This window comes from Nuphar pumila, chromosome 6 (genome assembly GCF_984573655.1).
Source record: "Nuphar pumila chromosome 6, dmNupPumi1.hap1.1, whole genome shotgun sequence".
In the NCBI taxonomy this organism is placed as follows: domain Eukaryota; kingdom Viridiplantae; phylum Streptophyta; class Magnoliopsida; order Nymphaeales; family Nymphaeaceae; genus Nuphar; species Nuphar pumila.
Window position 1 is genome coordinate 42,501 of NC_143254.1, and position 26,180 is coordinate 68,680.

Consider the following 26,180-nt stretch of genomic DNA (forward strand, 5'->3'; position numbering starts at 1 on the left):
TAAGATATGTATACAAATTAAACAATATCAATCAACAAATGAAGGAAATTTTCCTATAACCATCAAATGGTAATAAGTCAAAGAATATATTTCCTAATATGGTCTTTAGCACGTGCCATGTCCTAAAGTTGAAAGAGCATTTAGTTTAGCAGTCGTTTCAGTGAATACCTACCTCCCTACCTCAAGTTTGGTTTTCTCTATTGGAAAGTCTTATCTTTGATTATACAAATGCAGGGAGAGAAAACCTTGTGGAGTGGATTGATGACCCTTCATATCCTAATACCACGTTGTCATGGAATATTGTTCAAGGTATGTGTTCTCTAGAGCACAAATTTGGATGCTGAATTTATGTTGTCATTGATATTTGTTACATGGACGAATCCACAGGTAATGGATCCATTCATCAGAAAATTTTCAAGGAATCTGAGTACTATGTTGCAGTCGGCAATTTATTAGCAGATGTGGTGGAGGTATTTTTTTTGGTCCCACTTACTGCTTATATGTGATATTGTGATTCTAAAACCATGCTGACTGCAAAACTAGGTTTTCACTCTTTTCTATTGGCAATAGCTATATTGAAGTATGTTCTCTTTGATTTTCTGTTGGATCTTCCATTTGCCATACAAATTAACTGTTAACATGTAGAGTACGTGTCTTGTTCATAATTCCTTTGCTTGCAACTAGGCTATTGCAGGTAGCAATGTTGATGTGAATGCATATATAATCCTTTTGAAGGCACTGTATATTTCAACAACTCATGCATTGTCGAATGATTCAAATGTCTTATGTTCTTTCTTCTGATATGTTTGTGGGAAGAGTCGTCGCCCCCCTCCTCTTATACTGCAATTAGGTTATTGCAGTTAAAAAATTGGCTTGCTGAGAAAAGAAGGCTGTTTGAAAATATTGAAATATGTCATGTGATCACTGTAAGAATGTCTATGCATAATTGACAAACTATGTAATGCCCAGTTATTTACATTGGACAACATCAAGTAGCTGTGACCTTATTAAGTATATTCTTTTGTGAATAGGTATCAAGTTATCAACCTTTTGTAATTCATCTAGGGGCTTCCTGAGGAGTTGAAAATCTGGCATGGTTTGAGCTGGAAAATTGTGATGCATGTTAAATAGGATTATTAATAAATGATTTTGTAATATCTCATAATTTTTCCATAATTTTAAGCTCAAAAATATAATTTTAAATCAAATATTTATATTTAATATGATAAAATTATGGAAAATACTTAAATATGGACTGACGTCAACATGGGTATGGACATGGTCCAAGGCCCACTGACAAGACTATAAATGTTAAGAAAAATCTGTGAATTTATTTGTTTTTAACTTTTAAATTCGAGCAAAATTTGGGTTAAAATAATGCTAAATTCATAAGCGAAATAGATCTAAGACCATAGTTAGATCCGTTTCGGAATGTAGATCTCGTAGGAGATCTGTTTTATCGAAATCGGATATCGGTTGGTTCGAAAAATACATTTTTCTAAATTGATCGACCTCTATTTTTGGGTCTTTTTCGATTTGGATCGGACTCGACGCGCTCGTTGGGCTGATGTTAATATGGATCTGGACCCAATCCAAGATTGATATTAACTAGTATCTGGTTTGGGTTGACATCCAATTGGAATTGGATATGGATTTGGATCATGGGTACAACCTAGATCCATAATCCATCTATACTCTTTTTAAAACTAAAATGAATTTAAACTTTAAAAACAAAAAGATGAATTTAAAGAGAAAGGATGAGGCCCCACTTAAAGTATTTAGAAGGGGGGCATCCCTCCTAATGTGGAATATTCCACAAGATAGGATTTAAACAAAAAAATAAATATTATAAGATACATTAAAAAAGAGAGGTTAGTTAGAGGGTAGAACTCTACCCCTAAACTTCTAGAAGGGGGCGTCACCCCCTCTAGAGGCCTCTCATGTTATAAAAGGGGTAGAAAACTTCTCTCTCTCTAGAAACCGTCCCCTAGAGAAAGAGAGCGAAAGAGAGAAAAAAAGAGAGGAAAAAAACGTGAGTTGAGGGAGAGAGAAGAAAAGAGAGAGAAAAAGAAGAAGAAAAATATCTCCTTTCTCTAAATTTATTTTTACTAATCTTCGAATCAAGGTACAAGTTTCTCTATTTTTTTGATAAATTAAAAGTTTAGCTTGTCTTAAATCACGTGGGTTTAAAGGCAAATCATATATAAAATTTTTTGCATGCATATTTCATGTATTTTTGATGTTCTTGATGCTTAAATCCATGATTTCACATCCATGAACATGTCTGAAAATTTCTATATACATATTTCATGTATTTTTTATGTTCTTGATGCCTAAATCCATAATTTTGTATCTATAAACATGTCTGAAAATTTCTGCATGCATATTCCATGTATTTTTTATGTTCTTGATGCTTAAATCCATGATTTCACATCCATGAACATGTCTAAAATTTTTTGCATGCATATTCCATGTATTTTTTATGTTCTTGATGCTTAAATCCATGATTTCACATCCATGAACATGTCTCAAATTTTTTGCATGCATATTCCATGTTTTTTTGATGTTCTTGATACTTAAATCCATGATTTTGCATCCATGAACATGTCTGAAATTTTTTGCATGCATATTCTATGTATTTTTTATGTTCTTGATGCTTAAATCTATGATTTCGCATTCGTGAATATGTTTGAAAATTTCTGAATGCATATTCTATGTATTTTTTATGTTTTTGATGCTTAAATCTATGATTTCACATCCATGATCATGTCTGAAAATTTCTGCATGCATATTCAATGTATTTTTGATGTTCTTGATGCTTAAATCCATTTCACATCCATGATCATGTCTGAAAATTTCTGCTTGCATATTTCATGTATTTTTTATGTTCTTGATACTTAAATCTTTGTTTTCACATTTCTAATTATGTTTGCAAATTTTCAGCATATATGTGGTTGGTTTATGTTCATGATATCCTGATGTTTAATAGCATAATTTTTTTTTGCATTTGTAACCATGCCTGTGTTTTTGGGCTGATTATGTGGTTCACATGTGTTGTGACAGCAACATGCTGATCATACAGGTGCTGTTTATATATGTAACAGCACGCCCATGTGGCTGCTTATTTATGTAATAGCCCATGCATAGTGCTGTTTATGTATGTAACAGCACACACATGTGGCTGTTTATAGATGTAACAACACACACATGTGGCTCTTTATACATGTAATAACACACGCATATGGTTGGGTACACATGTACCTGATTTTACAAATGCTGTTTATACATGTAACAACCCACGTATATGGCTGTATACACCTACACCTAATTTCTCATGGTGTTGTTTATGCATATGACAACACACGCATATGATTGTTTACACTTGTACCTAATCATACAAGTGATGTTTATGCATGTAACAACACTTGCATATGGCTGTTCGCACATATGTCGTGATAACAAACATGCTGTCAGCATGTTGCTGTCCACGTGTGTGCAATGACAGCAATATGCTGCCAGCATGTGCTGGTCATAGAAGTGTGGTCTTATATATATAGTGCTGAAGTTAATACATGCAAGAATCCTTTTGATGTATGGTTCTTTATCCAATGAAGTGGTTATGCATGTCATGTTTGACTTGTTTTAGTCAAGTCATACATAAATTCAGTCATGTGAATTACTATGTTGCAAAATCTGATTTCTATTGAAATTGTGAAGTCTGATTAGTTTGTTTACAACAACAACAACTACGCCTTCATCCCAAAACAATTGGGGTCAGCGATATGAACCAAAAAAAGAAATTCATTTTGGGTCTTCCACATGAATCCTTTTCCTCCAATCATTTTTATCCAATGCCATGTCCTCAGTGAGGTTCAAAGCATTCATATCCTTTCCTATCATCTCCATCCAAGTCTTCCTAGGCCTACCCCGACCTCTTTTAACTAATATATTTTCCCATTTCTCCAACCTTCTAACTGGAGCATCATTAGGCCTTCGCCGAATATGTCCAAACCACCGTAAACGATTCTCTCGCATTTTATTTTCAATGCCTGCAACACCTACCTTCTTACGTATCTCCTCGTTCTGAATCTTATCTTTTATTGTATTTTCACACATCCATCTAAGCATCTGCATCTCAGCTACACTCATTTTTTGAATATGATGTCTCTTGGCAGCCCAACATTTTGTACCATATAGTAAAGCGGGCCTAATAGTCGTCCTATAAAACTTTTCCTTCAACCGCAATGGCATTCTACGATCGCACAACACTCCAGTTGCACTTTTCCATTTCATCCACCCAACCTTTATCCTATGATTTACATCTACATCAATTTCTCCATACTTTTGAATGATGGATCCCAAATATTTGAAATAATCATTCATCGGTATTTCTTGCTCACCAAGCTTCACTACACTCCCATCACTACTTCGTTGCTTACTAAACCGACATTCCATATATTCAGTCTTACTCTTACTCAACTTAAAACCTCTAGCTTCCAATGTCTGTCTCCATAATTCTAACTTAGCATTAACCCCAGCTCTAGACTCATCAATCAAAACAATATCATCAGCAAACAACATACACCACGGTACATTTTCTTGAATTGATCTCGTAAGCTCATCCATCACTATCGCAAATAGAAAAGGGCTTAAAGCAGATCCTTGATGTAACCCAACCGTTATCGGAAAATTGGTTGTCACCCCTCCACAGTTACTACTCCTTCGTACATATCTTTAATTATACTAATGTATTTGAGAGAAACACCTTTCTTCATCATTGTCCACCAGAGAACATCCCTAGGCACTCTATCGTATGCCTTCTCCAAATCAATAAAAACCATATGCAAATCTTTGTTCCTATCTCTAAATCTCTTAATAAGTTGTCTGAGAAGATGTATAGCTTCCATAGTTGATCTTCCAGGTATAAAACCAAATTGATTCTCCGATATCATGACAACCTATACTCAATCACCCTCTCCCAAAGTTTCATAGTATGACTCATGAGTTTTATACCACGATAGTTTGTGCAATCTTGTATATCACTCTTATTCTTATATAGAGGCACCAAAGTACTCTTCCTCCACTCATTAGGCATCTTATTTGTCCGCCAAATCTTGTTAAAAAGATTTGTCAACCATTCTAAACCTTTCTCACCCAAGCATTTCCAAACCTCGATAGGTATACCATCTGGGTCAATTGTTTTTCTTGATTTCATTTTCTTCAAAGCCTCTGCAATTTCTTTCTTTTGAATCTTGCGCATGAAGTCACGATTTATCTCATGAAAAGGAATGGAGAAGTCTCCAAGATCTTGAGCATGACTATCATTAAATAGCTTATCAAAATAATCTTTCCATCTCTCCTTAATCTCCTCATCTTTGACTAAAACCCTTTGCGTTTCATCTTTGATACATCTAACCATACCCAAATCCCTCGATTTCCTATCTCTCATCTTTGCAAGCCTATAAATATCCTTATCGCCTTCTTTGGTATCCAACTTGTCATAAACCTCCTTATATACCTTAGCCCTCGCGTTTCGAACTACTTTTTTAACTTCCTTCTTTGCTATCATATACTTCTCCAAATTCTCATTATCACGACTCTTACTTAGATTTCTATAACACTCTCTTTTAACCTTAATAGCTAATTTGACATCCTCGTTCCACCATGATGTATCCTTACCTAGTGGTGCACCCCCTTTAGACTCACCCAATACCTCCTTAGCCACTTTTCTCATGTCACCCGCTATCTTATTCCACATTGATTATGAATCCTCCTCGAGACACTAATCAGCTTCCTTAACTACCTGCTCTACAAACATTCCTTGTTTAGCTCCTTTCAGTGCCCACCACTTAATTCTAGGATCTATCCTATGTCTATCCCTTTTGCGACATTGTCTAATTCTAAGATCTAAAATTAAGACTCTATGTTATGTAGCTACACTTTCTCCCGGTATAACCTTACAATCGATGTAACAGCCCCTATCTCTCTTTCTAAGTAGGAAAAAATCTATCTGACTCGTATTAACCCCACTTTTAAATGTTACTAGGCGAGACTCCCTCTTCCTAAACCAAGTGTTTGCTAAGATCATATCATAGGACAAACAAAAATCTAAAATTCTTTCTCCACTTTTATTTCTTTCTCCTATACCATAGCCTCCATGGATACTCTCAAATCCATCCCTACTAATGCCTACATGTCCATTAAGGTCACCGCCGATGAAAAGCTTTTCTCCATAAGATATCCCTTGTACTACTCCATCTAAATCTTCCCAAAATTGATGCTTAATGGAATCATCTAAACCTACTTGAGGTGCATAAACACTAATAATATTAATAATATCCGTACCTAATACTAATTTAATAAGTAAAATTCTATCACCCTTCCTACGGACCTCAACTACATTATCTATAAACTGACGACTCATAACAATCCCTACTCCATTCTTATTCCTATTTATTCTTGTATACCAAATCTTATATCCCCAAGGTTCTATCACTTTTGCTTTCTCACCTACCCATTTGGTCTCTTGTAGACATAAAATATCAATCTTTCTCCTACACATAACATCTACTAACTCTACCAACTTACCAGTTAAAGACCCTATGTTCCAAGTGACTAACCTAATTTTATGGTCTTGGACTAACTTCTTTACCCCCACCCGTCCAACAAAGTGAGGGAACCCTTGCCTATTTGACACCACACCCGGGCGCCGGTGTGACGCGTCGCTTCTGGGCAACAACCTAGCAACCCTTGCCCATTTATCACTGCCTCCGGGCCTAGAGAGTACAGTGCGTCGCTCAGTAGGGAACGCCCCAACAAAATTCTCATATTGGTTCATTTTCATAAGGTATGACTAAGTTTTTATGCTGGCTGTCACAGGCCTACCGCAACCCTCCTCCTTTATCCGGGCTTGGGACCGGCAGTGTATAACTAAACAGTTATACACAGGCGGAGTTTCTGATTAGTTTGTTTATTCATCTAAATTTGAGATGAATAAATGCTAAAACTGGTCGATTCTAAAAGTTTTTTTTTTTGCTAATGTGATGAATTTGGTAAGATTGCGTTCATTCATTTGCCAGACATATGCATTGATGATTGTGCATTGTGAACATAAATTTGTATATCTGTGTGTAGTTTTTGTTCATTGATGTCTCCTTTTGGCAGGGGAGGGGCCGAGCCCTCCCTATGCTCCCTGCGGCCAAGAGAGGGGTCGAACCCCCTCCCTGCACCATCTTCAGCAGGGGAGGGGTTGAGCCCCTCCCTGCTCCTTGTTATGGTAGGGGAGAGGGTTGAGCCCCTCCCTACACCCTCGTTGTTTAGGGGAGGGGCTGCGACCCTCCCTACACCTCCCAGCAACAGGGAAGGGGCAGAGCCCCCTCACTATACCCCCTGTATGCAAGGGAGGGGCTGAGCCCCTTCCCTACGTACCCTTTGGCAGGGATGGGGCCAAGCCCCTCCCTGTGCACTCGTTTTGCAGGGGAGGGGCCGAGCCCCTCCCTGCACCCTTAGTTTGGCGGGGGAGGGGCCAAGCCCCCTCCCTGCCCCTTCTCCTTCTAGTAGGTAGGGGCGTCGCCCCTGCCTCCGCTAATTTCGGCAGGCAGGGGCGAAGCCCCTTGCCTCCCCCTTTGTGGCTAACGGGCAGGGGCCTAGTCCTTGCCTCTTTGCTTTTCGACTGGAAGGGGCAGAGCCCCCTTCCTCTCCCCCGACATCTTCGCATAATCGTCAGGCAGGGGACAAGTCCCTGCCTCCTTGTATGCTCGACAAACAGGGGTGAAGCCCCTTGCCTCCCTTTCGTTGTTGACAGGCAGGGGCTTTGCCCCCTGCCTCCCTTCTACTTTGTCAGGCAGGGGCGCAACCCTGCCTGCCCTCGCTTTCTGAGGGCAGGGGTGCAACCCTCTGCCTCCTCGTAGGTTGCTGACAACAAGGGCTCGCAACCCCTGCTTCTTTCACGTTAAGCAGGTTCGCAAGGGCACGCTGCCCCTGCCTTTGCTTCCTTCACGTCAGGTCAGCGACAGTGCCCCTGATCTTCTATTTTTGGAGTTAGCTTGCTAATATTTTTGGAGTTAGCTTGCTAAGACTGTCACTTTTGCAGCTCGTACGACGGATCTCGCTCTCCACGACCCCATCCGTCAATCGTTTACACCCGTAGGCGCCAGCAAGCTTGCAACTCACCAAGGTAGGGGAAGATTGCACAGAGGACCTGGACAATTGAATTGAATTCAATTAACTAAAAAGGATAATTAAATAAATATATATCATATATATTTATTCGAGTACGCATTTAACTCAAGGACGCGGTTTCGCGATCCTTATCCTTTACTTTCTGTCATGTCTTTCCATTGTCATCGTGCTTTGCACCGAAGCTCTTGCTTTTGCAAATGTTTCATTACTGCCTTGCCATTGCAGATGACGCTCAGGTTTTCGCTCATTGCATGTGCTATAAAGGCATCATCGTGGAGGATGCAAAGGCATTTACCGCTCTTCCTCTTGCGACAAGAGTTGAGTCGAGAGCTTAACGATGCATCCTTGTCTAAGGAGAGGGATACCTCGCAAGGATCCTGACTCTTCAAGTAAGCAGTCCTGCAAAGTAGACTTGAGATTTTAGGGAGCTGCGCAAAAACATCAAAGACTGCTCAAATCGAAGCATTTGGAAGAATGTGATTGGATGGTTCTGTTCGTCTATTCGACATATCTCGGGTAACCCCGAATTGGGGCTCGAGCGAACTTCTTAGCGGGGGTTCTGTTGAGAAACCCGTATCCCGTCTATCGAGGTTGGTATCGAGTCATGCGAGGCATGTAGATACCCCGATAACGGATGAGATTCTAGAAAATCGCATGCCAAATGTTGGCACAAGTTGTTGGCTGTTTCAAAAGATAAGGAATGTCAAAAGTAAAGTTTGAGAAACATTACATCTTTGTGAAACACTTTTGTTGAGGCTCCTATTGAGGAACTATGCCCCTTTCATTATAGAGTACTTGCAGTCGTTCACTACACGCTAGTATTGCGATGATCGGATGAGACGGTCGTGCGACCTCGAACAGTGCTAAATGCACAATGTTGTAAACACATAAAAAATGGGATCGCCTTCACAGGTAATATGCTCATTTGCTCAAAAGACGAAAAGATTCGGCCTCACCAGTCATTGGAGTTAGGGGAAGGGACCACCAGATATTATCCTAGGTGGTAGATCCCATGGACTTCTTCAGAAGTTGGATGCATCCGTTGCCAAGTACCTGCCTTTGGGGAATCCTCTCTCGGCTAAAGTCGTCCTCTTAGGATCAGACTCAACTAGTTATTCGGGTTATTGAAAATACATGGAATAACAGACGCCCGAACTAGTCTCAGTTGTTTCTACGTTTTGTCTGCGCGTACCCGCAGACCAGTAATATCAAAACATAAAGTCTGTTCACACTGGTTGATGGGTCATGAGACTTGTTTATTGCGTAGTAGTTCACAACTTACAATCAAATGAATCGTCATGCTGCGTTTGACAGTGCACTGCTTACTTGCTTTGAACTTACCTGCTTGAACTGCTTACTTGTTTTGAACGACTTACCTGTTTAACTGCATATCTGCTTTAAACTGCTTAGCATACTGAATTAAATGTACTTAATTCAGTTTTCTGTAGTCTCTTTTATGCACCTACTAGTTTTTCGCGAAACTAACCCATTCTATGGGTACATGTGATGATTAGGTACACCACGGGCGATGGCGCGATGCAATATGCTTCAAGATTTCATTTTTCCTGCTCTTAGTGCTCGTCTTCGACGTTTTTTGGCTTTTGTAATGGATTTTTCTTGGGATATCTGAATTTTGTACTATTTGGAAACTTTTTTTAGTGAAAGTGGCTCTTCCAAGTGTTTTGCAAGTAACATGAATTGTGAGTTTTGGTTCTTTTAGCTAACGTGCCCAAAGTTGTCAGCTTGTCTTTCTAAATTTAACAAAAGAATAGTCTTCCGCTGATTTCATAAACAAACTCTGAAGGAAAGAGATTTTTTCTAGTCTCTTGCCTGTTTTCTGAAAGGTTCACAGGTTTGAAATTTTGGGGCGTTACACTTTATCCAATGAAGTGGTTATGCATGTCATGTTTGATTTCTTGTTTTAGTCAAGTCATTGTGATCATCGCAAAAATTTTCCTATTCTCTTGTTGGTTTCTCTCTCTTCCTTCTCTTTTCCTTTTCTAACCTCTATTTTCCTCCTTTTTGAAGGGAGTGAAATAAAAGAAAGAAAAGAAAGAGAGAAGAGAAAAGAAAGAAAGAGAGAGACAAGAGGAACTCTTTTGCGGGTTTTCACTTGACCTTGATTTGAAAATATTTAGAAAATTACTCGCCTCCATTTTGAAAAATGTTGCGGGAAAAATGGAGAGACGGGATTCGCTCGTCGGTACGAGGTTCGACCGTTCCTGGCGCCTTTACTAGGGGTAATCGAACCAAGGATCGAATCTATGCCTTTTGCTTTGCCTAAATATAATCTAAGAATTCATTCTAACTCTAAATGCACAAAGAATCATACTTGTGCGATGCAAAGATGTATGCTCTTTTGAAAAGAATGTTTTAAAAATTTCCAAGTTTTCCGAGATGAACTTGATAAAGGAGTGAAGAAATGATTTGAATCTAACTTACAACTTGATATAGATCAGAGAAGTTCTAAATCTTTGAGGTAAATCAGGGTTGGGAGAATAAATGAGAAAGAATGACTTGAAGCTTTAAAAAATGAAAGGAAATGAAGTTTCAAAGTCAGAAATAGACTTTGAATTTGAATTTGAATTTAGGAAAGGAAATGAATACTTGAGATGAAATTGAATTTAGATTTTTTTAAGTTTGAAATTGGAATGGACTGAGAAAATCAAATGGTATTTAAGAATAGAAATGGATTTAAGAGATTCAGATTAGATCCGGAAATGGAATTGAAATCTAGAATTGGAATTGGATTCCGGATCCTAAATAGAATGGGATCCGAGATCTGGAATCCAAGATGGACTTTGGGTTCTGGATCCTGAAATGGAATGGATCTGAAGTATGAGATCCAATATGGAGTTGGATTATGGATCCTAAGATGGATTTGGATCTGAAGTCTGAGATCCAATGTGGAGTTGGACTCTGGATCCTAAGATGGATTTTGGAGTTAAATTTAGAAGATGAATCAAGAATTTCTAAGTCTGATTTGAATTTGGGAAAAGGAATTTTAGAAATTGAATTTTGAATATATAGATAAATTTCAAAGTTAAATTGAACTTTGGATTTGATATAGAGTTTTGAATGTAAATTGAATTTGGAATTTCAAAGTTAAATTGAACTTTTGAGATGGAAAATGAAATTGAATTTGAAAATGAAAGGATGAATTGGATTTTATAAGAATTGAAGATAGATTGAGGAAGGGGTTTTTGAAAAAGGAATTTTGAAAATATGATGCAGTTCTATCCTAAATGATGAATGAATTTGAATTTTTGAAATTTGGATTTTGAAAAGCTATTTCATTCTTTAGATGAATTAAAATAAGATTGAAGATATAATACATCCTTGACTATGGTCATTGGATGTATTATATAATAATCTATATTTAGATTCAAGTGAAGAATAAAATACATTTTGGTGCTTTTATAGAGTTTAAAATGAAATTAACTCTCAATATGCCCTGACTATGGCCATTGGTATATATATTGAATTAATTCTAAGTTAAACTCTAATAAAAGAAGGAAATATTTGAAAATATGATGATTTTTTGAAGAGGATCCAGTGTGGATCCAATGTTATTTTATAAAAGGTAAAAATCCTAAGTCTTGTTTACATCCCGACTATGGCCGTTGATGTAAATCATCAACTTAGGACTAGTTTACCTCTTATGAAATGGTGCACGTGCCATTCGTGTTTCACCATTGTGAAATTTTGCAATAAAAGAGGAAAATGATTATGAAAACAAGCATTTCTAGAGACATGCATGCTCATACATTCTATCTAAAACAATAAATGTAAATTCTCATTAAGATCTAATTATTACATTATTTGAACTGAATCTGAAAATGTCAAGGCTTCCTAAATCAAAGAAGAAATCCTTCAAAACAAGAGTTAGCTTAAACAAGAGACAACACACCGCAAGAGATATCTTGATGGAAGCTTTTAAGACAATATGATGGAATGTATATACCTGAACAAACTATATATATATATATATATTATTTAATGTAATGCAGTCACACACATTGGACTAATATGTGAATGAAAGATGACATTTGCATATGCAACAGGTGCCATGTTGAGGAAGGAAGTGTGGGTGGCAGCTGAAAATGAAGTAGGCTAAGTGATGAAGTACATGGGATGCTCATATACTGCAGCTTATAAACAGTGAAATAATGACTTGGCGATTCATCACTATAAGTCCATTTGCTAACAGATGGCACACACCACCATAAGGTTAATTAACAAACAAGTTTCCTAAAAAAAATGACTATATGCAGCAACTCAGAATTGTATTAACAAATCAAGAGATTCCTTTTTGAATAGCAAGTCACCAGCAAATTGACTTGCTATGGATGGATTATACACGGCCAATTATCCGCCATAAACTGATCCTCACAAGGTGAAAGGAAAAGGACTGCTGGTAGTAGGCTGTGAAAGTGCAGTAGTGACATGCAAAGGAGGTGCAATGAAATGGCACGCTGGAGTGTAAAGATACCACAAGCCATAGTGATGTGGTGGAGATGCAATCTGTGCAACAGTGGAGAAGTGAAGCGGATATGCTGTGGCAAAAGAGTGTTGTGGGTGCAGGGATGGTGCTGGTAGTGCAGAAATCTAACAGATACAGCATGGTAAGACTGTGTAGGTGATGAAGTAGTTTCAAGATATCACATGATTGTGATAAGCTACAAGGAAGCGGTGCAGTAAGAAGCTGCTGTAGGGTCTACACAGAAAATATTATGGGTGTGATTTGATGAAGAAGGGTGTAACAGGGTATAGGTAAGTGGTTGCACCATATGATGCACATAACACAGATGATACAAAAGAGGAATGTGCTGGAAGTGGTGAAGTGTGATGGTGTTACAAGGTGCAGAGATGATTTTATGTTGTGGATAGTGATGGAAGAATTGCAAGGTTGATGGTGGTGTTATAAAAGTGCAAGGTGGGGTAACAATAATGTGATGCTGGGACAGGGGAATGTGCAGGAGACAGTATCTACATGATGCAATATGCTGGTGGCTGATGAAGGTGGTGTAGGCCGTGGATAGCATGTTACGATGAACCACTGTAACAGGTTGTAGGTGCTGTGTATCTGCAGTGAAGAATAATAACACAGAAAATGCAATGAAGGGTAGGCTGTGATAATGCTGGAATAGGTTTATTGTTGCAGGTGCAACAAAGCAGTGAAGGCGGGTAAATGTACAGCCTGTGGATACAACTGCTGTAAGTGGTGGGCAATGGGGAATGATGCTTCAAGTGATGGATTACTTATGGTTGGTATACAGTGTGCAGGGGGTGTTGAAGATAGATTGCTCAGAACATGCAGATTTAGAGATCTCTGGAAAAGTGCCAATCTGTGTTGAACAAGCGAAGAGTCCTCTGCCACCAGCTCATTTGCTTCAGATCCCAACGCACCATCCCTGTGAGAAAAGCATACAACAGTCTGGATATAGACATTCTTGGCTAATGGTGAATGGGTGAATTCTTTGCTAATTACATAATGATCATCATAAGGCAAGATATGATGGCCTCCTGTAAATATTCTTCCAGGCATCCCCTGATCAAGAGCGAGGATGAAGGATATGCAAACCAAGTAGCTCCATGCCACAATTTTCAGAAGATGACGCAGGTGATGTACAATAGCGATAAAATGGACTAAAAAAATAAAAATAAAAATAATGAGAAGCTGAGACAGATAGTGCAACAGAGGGGAGCTGTTGATATCCTCTTCAATACCCTTGTCATTACAGCCATACTGCATAAAATGTACCCCTGCAACTTGGATAAATATTAATCACAGACAATTTGCAAAATGAGAATGGAAAGATAAATTCTGAATGATGAAAAACAAACATCTTATCATAGTTCCGAGCTGATCACGTACGACATCTTCCCCTTTTATATTGTTTCACAGTTCTTCCTATTCACCTGCTACTAGATTGGAGATTGATATATAATGTATAACAGACACATGGTGAATGTAATATATAACAAGCCAAAACTTGATCAACAAAGCATATCTCACGGTGCATTAAAATTTGGCTTAAAACTAACACTTCAAAGTATTTCCAGCAAGACCCAAAGCCTGGTTTGAATACTTTAATGAATCAGCTGATTAAATATCGCACAGCAAGCAGAGGCGATTTCAAAGCCATTTCCACCTTCCAATAATGTATCAGGCTTGTGATGCCATTGTGCAGGGTTATAGATTCAATTTACAGATTCTGCCTTCTGTGCCATTTTCCAATCTCTAATCATCTTCATAACCATTCAGGTAAGCAATGGATTCTGGGCATATGACCTTCCAGCAGAACATGTTCAACTTTAAAATCTTAATCAAATTAATGCCTGCAAAATTACAATCAGAGCTTTTGAAAAGGGGATAAGTTCAAGAGTTCAACAGTCATCAGATTAACAGCTATCGGTTTTAAAATTTGAAACTGGGCCCAAAACGCAGGCTTAATCTTGATGGAACTGGATTTAAGATCACACATCAATGGTAAATAAATGCACAGAGTCGATACTATAACCAAACATAATCAGATAAATCAAAAATACTGGTTGGAAGGATCAGACGGTGATTCGACCCCAGGTCCAGCGTAGATGTTACATTTCACGACCACCTACTTTATTTCTGCAATGCCCTGCTAAATCTGAAGATACTAAACGAGTCTATCTGGGATACAATCAAATGAACATGAATGCACTATTACCATCAGACACTTGTTATAGAATTTATATCAACGAAGGAGGAGGGACGAAACCCACATGGGTGTAGCCATATTTGATCAAAAATGGAAAATACAGAAATCTGGAGGCAATATGATAACGACCATTAAATCAAAAGAGAGGATTAGAGTGAATAAAACATGATCGATAGGTTATTTAGATATAATCCAAAATAGAGGGTATGAAGCTGAAAACTGAAATGTAACAAAAGAAAAAAAAAATTTGAAACCAGATAATGGAATGTTTTAACGGACATACAGGGACAATGGTCATATGCTGATGAAAACACCAATTTAACTATGAAGAAAATCTGTTATTAAAGAAACGAATTAATACAGCAATTCCCAATGATTATAAGTATATTTTTTTTTTAAAAAAAAAGATTTGTTGGAACATGAATGTTCCTTTGATATTACCATATGTAAGTCGATCTTGCTATATACATATCGACATTACAAGAGGGTTTGTTTATCAGACAACGAAGAACAACTCAAAAATTTGCCCAAAACAGGAAAAAAAGTGAAAAAAAAAAGAAAAAGAAAGAAAAAAAAGGAGACAATAATGAAAAGAAAATGATAAAGGAAAAGGAATAGAAGGATTGCTTACCGTGGATAAAATTGGCTCTGGTGGAAAAAGGGGAAAACAATCTTGCTGGATGTTGTTGTCACCGGATGGAGTTTTGTGATTGCTTGCTGCAGTGATGACCTCCTTTTTTTTATTGAGCCAGAGGAGCACTTAGAGGAGGAAGGGGAATTGAAGAGCGATCCGAGAGATGGGAGTTTGAGAACGGTTGTATAGGCAAATGGAGGGGGGTGAAAACGATCGTGAAGGAGAAGATGGTGGAGGGGCAGAAAACGGATCCTGAATCCTTCTGCGTGCTCTCCTCTTAAAGGGGAAGAGGAGCCTTCGAGAGAGGGAGGTGGTTGAAGATCAGGGGCTGAGGGAGAAGGAGTTTGTTTGAAGATGAAAGGCTGTGGTAGGAGAAGGCGAGTGCGCGGGAGGCGGTTGTTAGAGATTTTTCCAAATTTCCAAAAGAAGGCCCCCTTGAAAGAATTTTTGTAAAAAGAGTGGTTCAAGAGAGGTTTTTGGCAACAACTCAATTTTTCAAGTTTTAAACCATTTGCTTTCCTTATATTTTTCCAAATTTTTTTTGTTTTATTTTTTCATTTTTTTGTATTTTTGGAATAAAAATCTAAGATTTTACTAGAAAACAAAGATTAAACACTAATTTTTTTGTATTTTTCTAAAAAATATTTACAAAAGTGTTTTTCCGAGAATTTCAGGCCATTTTGGGGAAAATTCTTCAGAAGAATGAGTTTGGACCCAAGTTTTGAGAAAATGTTTGACTTTTGAAACTCGAATCGAGAAATATAACGTAATGGATCCAAACGGATGTCGGATGGATTGTCCGAGCTATTTAAAGGCTATTTTTGGTATTTTCTATGATTTTTAATTTTTAAAATTTGAACAAGGAGATTCAGACATGGATCTGGACAATGGATCCAGATCCAAAATCAATTTAAACATACGAAATGAATTTAATTTCAATAAAACTAGAGAAATAAACTGGAATTTAGATTTGAAATGATCCATTTGCTCAGAAAATGATATTAGGGGCAAAAAGGGAATATTTGAAAATTTTGGGGTGTTCACAGTCATGCATAAATTCAGTCATGTGAATTACTATGTTGCAAAATCTGATTTCTATTGAAATTGTGAAGTCTGATTAGTTTGTTTATTCATCTAAATTTGAGATGAATAAATGTTGAAACTGGTCGATTCTAAAAGTTTTTTTTTTTTTGCTAATATGATGAATTTGGTAAGATTGTGTTCATTCATTTGCCAAAAATATGCATTGATGATTGTGCATTGTGAACATAAATTTGTATATATGTTTGTTGTTTATGTTCACTGAAATTTTATAATGACATGAATTATTTTATGTGATTGATTAGTGTGTATGTGTAAACCACCGATGGGCCTATGTAGGCCAGGAGCATGTGTTGCTCACGTGTTACTGAAATTGTTATTGCATTGTAAAATGATTTTTTGAAAATTACTGGTTCTAAAATTAATTACACTGTTGAATTGACAGAGCAAGTGCCCTAATTTGTCATTGCATGCTGATTCACATAATTGTTCTTATGTAAAAAACTTTTAATTGATTAAGATGGTAAAAAAGACCAAACTGTGTAATAATGTTTTTTCTTGATGTTTCTTTTATAGTTTGAGAATATTGAATGTCCGTCGTGCAGAGGATACTAAAACTCCGTGTGCAGTTGTTGACCTCAAGAACCCGATGTGAAGTTCATATTCCCGGTCACGGTTTTATGGAGCTTTCAGCCACTTTGCATAGGGTTGGTGTTGTTGATTCAACTATAATTATTGGTATATCAAGAAAGTAACATCAATGGATGTTGATCTTCTCGATATCCCGACATTAGGTGTTGTTGCCTAATGTTCCGATTGATGGTGCTTATGCTATATATCTGTCGGGGAACAAGTGTTGAACTCAATAATTAAAATAAAAATTGTGTGTTAAACTATTATTGAGAACTACCTTGAATATCGGGAACTTTACCCGTTTTTGAGTATCTGCTGGTTGTAAGGGAAAGTGAAAATTAAATTTGTGTGTATTTAATATGGACATTCATATAAAAGCAACTCTGATAAATGACTTAAGAAGTTGTTCATGCATGTGCATTGATTCATGCATCCTTTATTGTTCAACATTAGTTTCATGCATTTCATAAATATTTGATTTAGCATGATATTATTGAATGATTCAATGGTAAGTTAGTTCTAATAAATTATTGCTTGTGATTTTCTCTTAAATTGTGTATGATTTAATTTATGCTATTTTCTTACTGTTGGATTTTTAGAGGAATTCGTACTAGGATTTCAGTTCTTACCCGTTTAAAAAAAAAGTTTTACAGTTACAGTGGCTCAGTCATGAGAAGGATTGGGTGGCTGGAGGACTCGAGGTTTTATGACTTGGTGGCTTGGGTTCTCACGTGTGTAGGATTGGATGGAGTCGATTTTTTTTTAATTTTGAACTGCTTGACTTATTGATTAAACAAATGAAGTTCAATTTATTGTTTTAAATTGACTCTATGTTTGAAATAGTTGATGGAATGGTTATATTAAATTTGTGATGTGCCCCTTGTCCTTCGAAGGTTTTTCACATTTTTCACGGGTCTGTTTGGGGTCATTACCGATTTAGTACAAAACAACATTGATGGTTCATCGTTTGCAGTGGTCAATGGGCCAGGCAGCACCACGGGTTCCAATGATCTGACTTGGGATTTTTGGGTCTAGTAGATTCTTGTGAATGTTAGTCTTGGACTATGCCTTGCCAGACTTGAAGTCGGCTTTTACTTGCATGTTACCTTGTACAATGATACAACTGTTGGTGTCAGACATTGTTATTGAGTGCCGGACATGAGTCTTAAAAAAAACTCTTTCTCTCTCTCTTATATATATAGTTATGTATATACAATATATACATATATTTATATATGGATATATATATGACGAGCCTGAAAAGGGTTCAAGAATCAAACTTATAGGGCTAAAAATGAATGACTTATTTTTGGCATTTTGACTCTATATTTTAGGGTAGATCTCTCTCTTTATATATATATATATTGTGTATATATGTATGTATCTATCTATGTGTGTATGTCAGTGTATGCGCATGAATATGTATATGTATATATGCAGTACCTTGACATGATAGTAATACATTTGCTACAATCTTTTGTATATGTGAATGAGCAAATCCCTTTATTCAATAACAACAACTACGCCTTCATCCCAAAATAATTAGGGTCGGCGATATGAACCAAATAAGAAAATCATTCTGGGTCTTCCACATGAATCCTTCTCCTCCAATCATTTCTATCCAAAGTCATGTCGTCGGTGAGGTTCAAAGCATTCATATCCTTTCCTATCATTTCCATCCAAGTCTTCTTAGGCCTACCCCGACCTCTTTTAACTAATATATTTTTCCATTTCTCCATCCTTCTAACTGGTGCATCATTAGGCCTTCGCCGAATATGTCCAAACCACCGTAAACGATTCTCTCTCATCTTATTTTCAATGGATGCAACGCCTACCTTCTTACGTATCCTCCTCGTTTCGAATCTTATCTTTTATTGTATTTCCACACATCCATCGAAGCATACGCATCTCAGCTACACTCATTTTTTGAATATGATGTCTCTTGACAACCCAACATTCCATACCATATAGTAAAGCGAGCCTAATTGTTGTCCTATAAAACTTTCCCTTCAACCGCAATGGCATTCTACGATCGCACAACACTCCAATTGCACTTTTCCATTTCATCCACCCAACCTTTATCCTATGAATTACATCTACATCAATTTCTCCATACTTTTGAATGATGGATCCCAAATATTTGAAATAGTCATCCACCGGTATTTCTTGCTCACCAAGCTTCACTACACTCCCATCACTACTTCGTTGCTTACTAAACCGACATTCCATATATTCTGTCTTACTCTTACTCAACTTAAAACCTCTTGCTTCCAATGTTTGTCTCCATAATTCTAACTTAGCATTAACTTCAACTCTAGACTCATCAATCAAAACAATATCATCAGCAAACAACATACACCATGACACATTTTCTTGAATTGATCTCGTAAGCTCATCCATCACTATAGCAAATAGGAAAGGGCTTAATGCAGATCCTTGATGTAACCCAATCGTTATAGGAAAATTGGTTCTCACCCCTCCACAAGTGCGGACATTGGTTACTACTCCTTCGTACATATCTTTAATTATACTAATGTATTTGAGAGAAACACCTTTCTTCATCATTGTCCACCAGAGAACATCCCTAGGCACTCTATCGTATGCCTTCTCCAAATCAATAAAAACCATATGCAAATCTTTGTTCCTATCTCTAAATCTCTTAATAAGTTGTCTGAGAAGATGTATAGCTTCCATAGTTGATCTTCCAGGTATAAAACCAAATTGATTCTCCGATATCATGACAACCTTCCTCAACCTATACTCAATCACCCTCTCCCAAAGTTTCATAGTATGACTCATGAGTTTTATACCACGATAGTTTGTGCAATCTTGTATATCACTCTTATTCTTATATAGAGGCACCAAAGTACTCTTCCTCCACTCATTAGGCATCTTATTTGTCCGCCAAATCTTGTTAAAAAGATTTGTCAACCATTCTAAACCTTTCTCACCCAAGCATTTCCAAACCTCGATAGGTATACCATCTGGGTCAATTGTTTTTCTTGATTTCATTTTCTTCAAAGCCTCTGCAATTTCTTTCTTTTGAATCTTGCGCATGAAGTCACGATTCATCTCATGAAAAGGAATAGAGAAGTCTCCAAGATCCTGAGCATGACTTCCATTAAATAGCTTATCAAAATAATCTTTCCATCTCTCATTAATCTCCTCATCTTTGACTAAAACCCTTTGCGTTTCATCTTTGATACATCTAACCATACCCAGATCCCTCGATTTTCTATCTCTCATCTTTGATACATCTAACCATACCCAGCAAATCTCTTTATTATTACTTTTTATTTTGTTGAGTTTTTGCTTGCATTTGTAGCCCTGGGGGCATAGTGCTATTTATGTATGTAACAACACACACATGTGGCTGTTTATACATGTAACAACACATGCATATGGTTGAGTACACATGTACCTGATTTTACAAATGCTGTTTATACATGTAACAACCCACATATATGGCTTACTCCTACACCTAATTTCTCATGGTGTTGTTTATGCATGTGACAACACACGCATATGATTGTTTACACTTGTACCTAATCATACAAGTGATGTTTATGCATGTAACAACACTTGCATTTGGCTGTTCGCACATATGTCGTGATAGCAAACATGCTGTCAGCATGTTGCTGTCCACGTGTGTGCAATGACAGCAATATGCTGCCAGCATGTTCTCGTCATACAAGTGTGGTCTTATATATATATAGCATGTTAGGCATATATATACACGTCAACCAATGTATATATATAGTGCTGAAGTTAATACATGCAAGAATCCTTTTGATGTATGGTTCTTTATCCAATGAAGTGGTTATGCTTGTCATGCTTGACTTCTTGTTTTAGTCAAGTCATGAATAAATTCAGTCATGTGAATTACTATGTTGCAAAATCTGTTTTTTATTGAAATTATGAAGTCTGATTAGTTTGTTTATTCATCTAAATTTGAGATGAATAAATGCTGAAACTGGTCGATTCTAAAAGTTGTTTTTTTTTTGCTAATGTGATGAATTTGGTAAGATTGCGTTCACTCATTTTCCAAAAATATGCATTGATGATTGTGATTTAGTAGGACCAAATCATCATCATCTTTAGATGTCTATTTTCCTTTATACTTAGCTCTTTAATAGTATATTTAATAGAGGAGACTTTTCCTCTATGAAGAAGAGCTGATTTAGTAGAATCAAACTCCGGTCTTAGACCATTGATGAATTGATTGAAATGCCCGATATCAATTTGTCTTTGACAGAGTTCTCTGTCTTTGGGACAATGCTATTGTGGCTCAAGAAGAGCCAACTCATTCTAAAGGTCTGACAACTCACTAAAGTATTCTCTAATACTTTTTCTTCATTAAGTCATAGTGTGTACTTTGTCTTGCAAGTTGCAAATGTAGGCAATATCTTTAAGAGAATACATTCTCTTAAGATAGTCCCATACTTTATTTGCATGTTCAAATTTAGCTAAACTCTAGCACTTCTTGATATCAACACTATTAATGAGCTAAGACATAATCTTGACATACCCCATTCTCCATTCTTTTTATTTTTTTTCATACGTGACCATAACCTTGTCATTTTTTGCCTCCGTAAGAGGTACTTCTTTTTCTGCTTTTATCTTAATAAGAATTAGTATGGGTTTCAAATCTGACCCATATACTAATCCCCACAATCCTTTCCCCATATGAAGTGCTTCAAGATGGAAGCCCATGTTACAAAGTTTGTGCCATTGAGCTGGATGGGTTTTAGGGTAACATTATCATTGTCATCAATGTTTACAAGGGCTAAGAAAAAAATAGAAGATAGAGAGGAGGAAAAAAAATAAGAGATAATCAAAAGGAGCACAAACACTTTACCACCAAGAAAGCACCTCCAATGAAGAGCATGAACACACGAGTACTCTACCACCAAGAAAACACCTCAATGAAGAGCACGAACACACGAGCACTCCACCACCAGGAGAGCACAACAATCTCACTAGCACTTAAATGAATTTTGCAAAAGAGGCTTTACCTCTTTCAAATCTTAAGTGTCACACTTCCCAAATCACCAAAAATCAGCTTGATCTCTGATATCAAGAAAGGAAACAAGGTCCTCCAAAAGATATTTACTAAAACAATAAAGTGGACACTCAAAGAGGTCCACCAAAACACCAAAAGAACATTCACAAGCCATAAAATGGGTTCACACACAAACACCCACTGAAGGGTCAAACACACAATAAAAATAATATTTTATTGATCAAGACTATGCAAGAAGCATTACAATTGAGAGGGGTTTCAACCCCTATATATACACAAACATGAGAGGCTCCCAACGACTCACTTGTTGACTAGTTCAAACATGACCAAAAAAATAAAAACTAACCTTTCCTAACCTAATTACACACACATATATATAAATACATATATATATATATATATAAGTATTTATACTATATATATTTACATTTTTAACAGCTTCTATCTTTACTCTTCTTCACTCTTGCTTCTCTTTAATGTGCCTTGTAACTCTGATTTTGTATTGAGGGTTTTCACATTATTCATGAACATAGAAATACATGATGATGCTATATATTTGATTGATTAGGTTGCCTGATTCACAAGGATAAGGGAGTTTTGAGACCATTTATGAATTTGTCATAAGAGCATCCATGATGTGCTCGCAGGACCACCATTCCCCACATTAGACAATCAAAACCACATTACTGTCTGATCTGTGGTTATTCTATGGAGACACTGGATCAAGGGAAGGGGATTTTTTTTCTGTATGCACACACTAGCATTCAAGTGGCTATAGTTGGAGTTTCGAGCTTCTTACAATGTCTAGATCAACTGACTTTTGTAGAGCACAGTAAAAAACGTATAAAGAAGAGATTTTTGTGGGCCTTGTTCTCTTATCTTTTGGAATTTCTTTCAAATTTTACTCTATTTTTTCTTTCAACTCAAAAGAAACAGGAACAAAAAGAAAAAGCTTCCAAGTATCAGCCTTTGATAGATACATTTTAATTTGTAAGTTCCCTACTATTTTCTATGGTACGTCATTAAAAGTCTTGTTCCTTTTTTTTAAATTGGCGGCTTGTTCATTGTTAACTGCAGTTAAGTGTTGAGATATAATTGTTAGTTTTGTGAAGGAAAACAAACTTGCCTCAATCTAATTGCCCGAGGACTTATATGGCCTTGTTTCTAACTTCTGGTTATTTTTACTGTATTTGCTGCACCATGTCACGTCACTCTTACTCATCTGTATATTATTGAAACAGGTGGAGCTGAAGTTGGGAATTCATGCATTACTGTATAATACCACTGGTGCATATTACAGATGTGAACTGGAGAATGGTCTCTGTGGGTTGAAGCTCCTTGTTTTCAGAACAAATGTCGCTGTTCTAACCACTCCCATCCCAAAGATGGTAATAAGCGCCTTACCTATATATTATTATTGTCCGTAGAGTATAGCAAAACGCAGGCTGCATGGAAAACAAATGCTTGCCTTATGCATCAAACTTTGAAAAATGGACAACTAATCTTTCACAAGAGCGATGTTTCTCACTCCCATCTTTTAGTAAACATGTTATGATCAGATACTCCAACCCTATGTCTCTGCTTTGTTTGGATCTCCATAGTTTTTAATTGTTGTCTAAAGCAATAATCAATATCCGTGTGATCGTTGTGATTATGAAAGATGGGATTGGTAGCAAAATATTGCAATTTAAATTCTGTTTGGGAGGCTTGAACTGAGATGGAGACACCATTTCCATGTGTTCGAATGCAGTGTTTTGGCAACACCATTGGCCCCAAACACCAGAGAGAGTATCAGAGTGTTAAAATGTAAACTTGTAAACATATATATATATATAATAATATTATTATATTATTATTATATATATATAATATTTTTTCCTTTTTTTGTATTTTTTATTTTTCTGTTTTTTTGTATTTTGTCATCTTGTTCAATTTGAACTAGAATGACATAACTAGTCAAGTCTTAGTTAAGACTTGACTAGCAATAGAGTCGTTGGACTCTAGTCTAACGGCTCTATTTAGAGCCGTTGGACTGAGTCCAATGACTCTATTGAGTCCCTCATTCTCTCGCTCTCTCATACTGTGTATATATAGGGGTACAACCCCTCTTGTAATGTATGCAAAATGCTTCTTAAGCATTGCTTTCTCCTTGTTCAATAAAAGGATATTTTTATTCCTTTTTGTTTTCTTTTATACCCTTCTTAAGGGTTATGCTTAAATGTCTTGTTAAGACATCATTTCGAATCTTAGTTCGTGTTTGGAAGATCATCATCTCATTTCATGGTATCAAAGCTGCGGAAGTATTAGACCTTGAAGAAAAGCTACCTCGGTTTCCGTGCCCGTTTGCAAAAGTGTTCGCCACTTGAAGAGAAGTGTTTTATCACTTTGTTGGGAAAGATTTCACGTCTTGTTGTATTGTATCTCTTTTTTTTCTCACTTCTCTTGTTTCTCTTCTATCCCTATTCTTTCTCTCTCCTTGTAATCGATGGATGACAATGATAAAGTCACCGTCATGCCTATGAAATTGAGCGATACAAACTATGTAACATGGGCTTCAATCATGAAGCACCATATATGGGGAAAAGGCCTATGGGGGATTGTGGATGGTTCCGATTCGGAACCTAAGCTATCTCTTACTAAAAAGGAGGGAGATAAAGAGGTTCCTCTATCGGAAGAAGAGAAAATCAAGGCTCTAACCTCTTATGAGAAAAAATGGAAACAATGGAGAATATCTCATGCGAAGATAATGTCATGGCTTATCAATAGCGTTAACATTAAAAAATGCTCAAGTCTTGCCAAGTTTGATCATGTCGATAAGGCATGGGAATACCTTAAAAATATGTATTCCCTTAAAGATATTGCACACGTGTGCAATCTCCAAGAAAAAGTTCGAATGATGACCCAAGGAGACAAAACAATTCATGCATATTACAATGGTTTGTCCGAACTTTGGGAAGAACTTTCCCTTTTAAAACCAAAGTAGCATTGTGTCGAAGACATCGAGCTTCGTCAGAAACAACTCGATGCTGAACAATTTTACAAGTTTATAACTGGATTGAGGCCAGAATTTGAAATCACTAAATCGGCCCTCCTTCATCGGTGAAAAAATCCTTCTATTGTTGAAACTATTGAAGAATTAACAATGGAAGAAAATCGTCTCCGGAAAGGTTCTAAAAATGAAGATGATTATGTTCTAGCTATGTCTAGACCAGGGAATCATGTTCGATCTTATGGACCTCCTCATTTTAATCGTCAAAATGGTGACTATAACAAGAAGAAAGTTATTTGTCATCATTGTTATGAACTGGGACACTACAGGCCACAATATCCTAAACTTAAGGAGCTACAAGAGAAAAGAGCTGCAATTGCTAGATCAGAGCCCAAAGATCAAGATGCACCAGTTTTCATGGCCCAACTAATGAAGATTCTTCAGCCTCTCATCAAAAGTGTCTCTTCATCTAAAGCTTCAACCGGCGCAGCAACCTCATCTTTTTCCGATCCAGGTAAAATTTCTTGGCTCTTTGACTCTCGTGCATCTTTTCATATGACTCCAAATAATCAAAGTCTATCCGAATGTGTTAAAAACAAAACAAGTCTTTTACAGCCGATGGGACTTCTCTTGAAATAGAAGGAATAGGAAATTTTGAAAAAATTTATAAAACAAAGAAAATTTCTATTCCAGAAATTAGATATGTTCTCAAATTGAATTTAAATCTTTTATCTGTATCTCAAATTTCTGACTATGGGTGTAATGTTTTCTTTTCTTCTCATGGTTGTTGGGTACAGAATCGCCAGTCAGGCAAGTTGATTGGGGAAGGCCACAGAGAAGGAGGACTCTATTATATGGATTTTTTGGAAATGCCGAAGAATGCTTTTTGCTATAATATTCAGAAAATTGAGTTGGAACTGTGGCATAAGAGACTGTCACCCACGTATAGCCAAAATCCAACTTTTTTCAAATCTAGGGAAC

The 26,180-nt window shown here is 36.9% G+C and overlaps 1 protein-coding gene across 2 annotated transcripts in view; it reads left to right on the plus strand.

The window, feature by feature from the left end:
• The window catches only part of LOC149833574 (E3 ubiquitin-protein ligase APD2-like), a 69,835-nt gene that overhangs the window by 34,016 nt on the left and 9,639 nt on the right, over positions 1-26,180 (plus strand). For both annotated transcript variants that reach the window (XM_090010872.1, XM_090010873.1), the window contains exons 5-7: positions 235-309; positions 388-470; positions 23,452-23,598. In XM_090010872.1, coding sequence (XP_089866998.1) covers positions 235-309; positions 388-470; positions 23,452-23,598 — 305 coding nt within the window. The remainder of the gene's footprint in view (positions 1-234; positions 310-387; positions 471-23,451; positions 23,599-26,180) is intronic.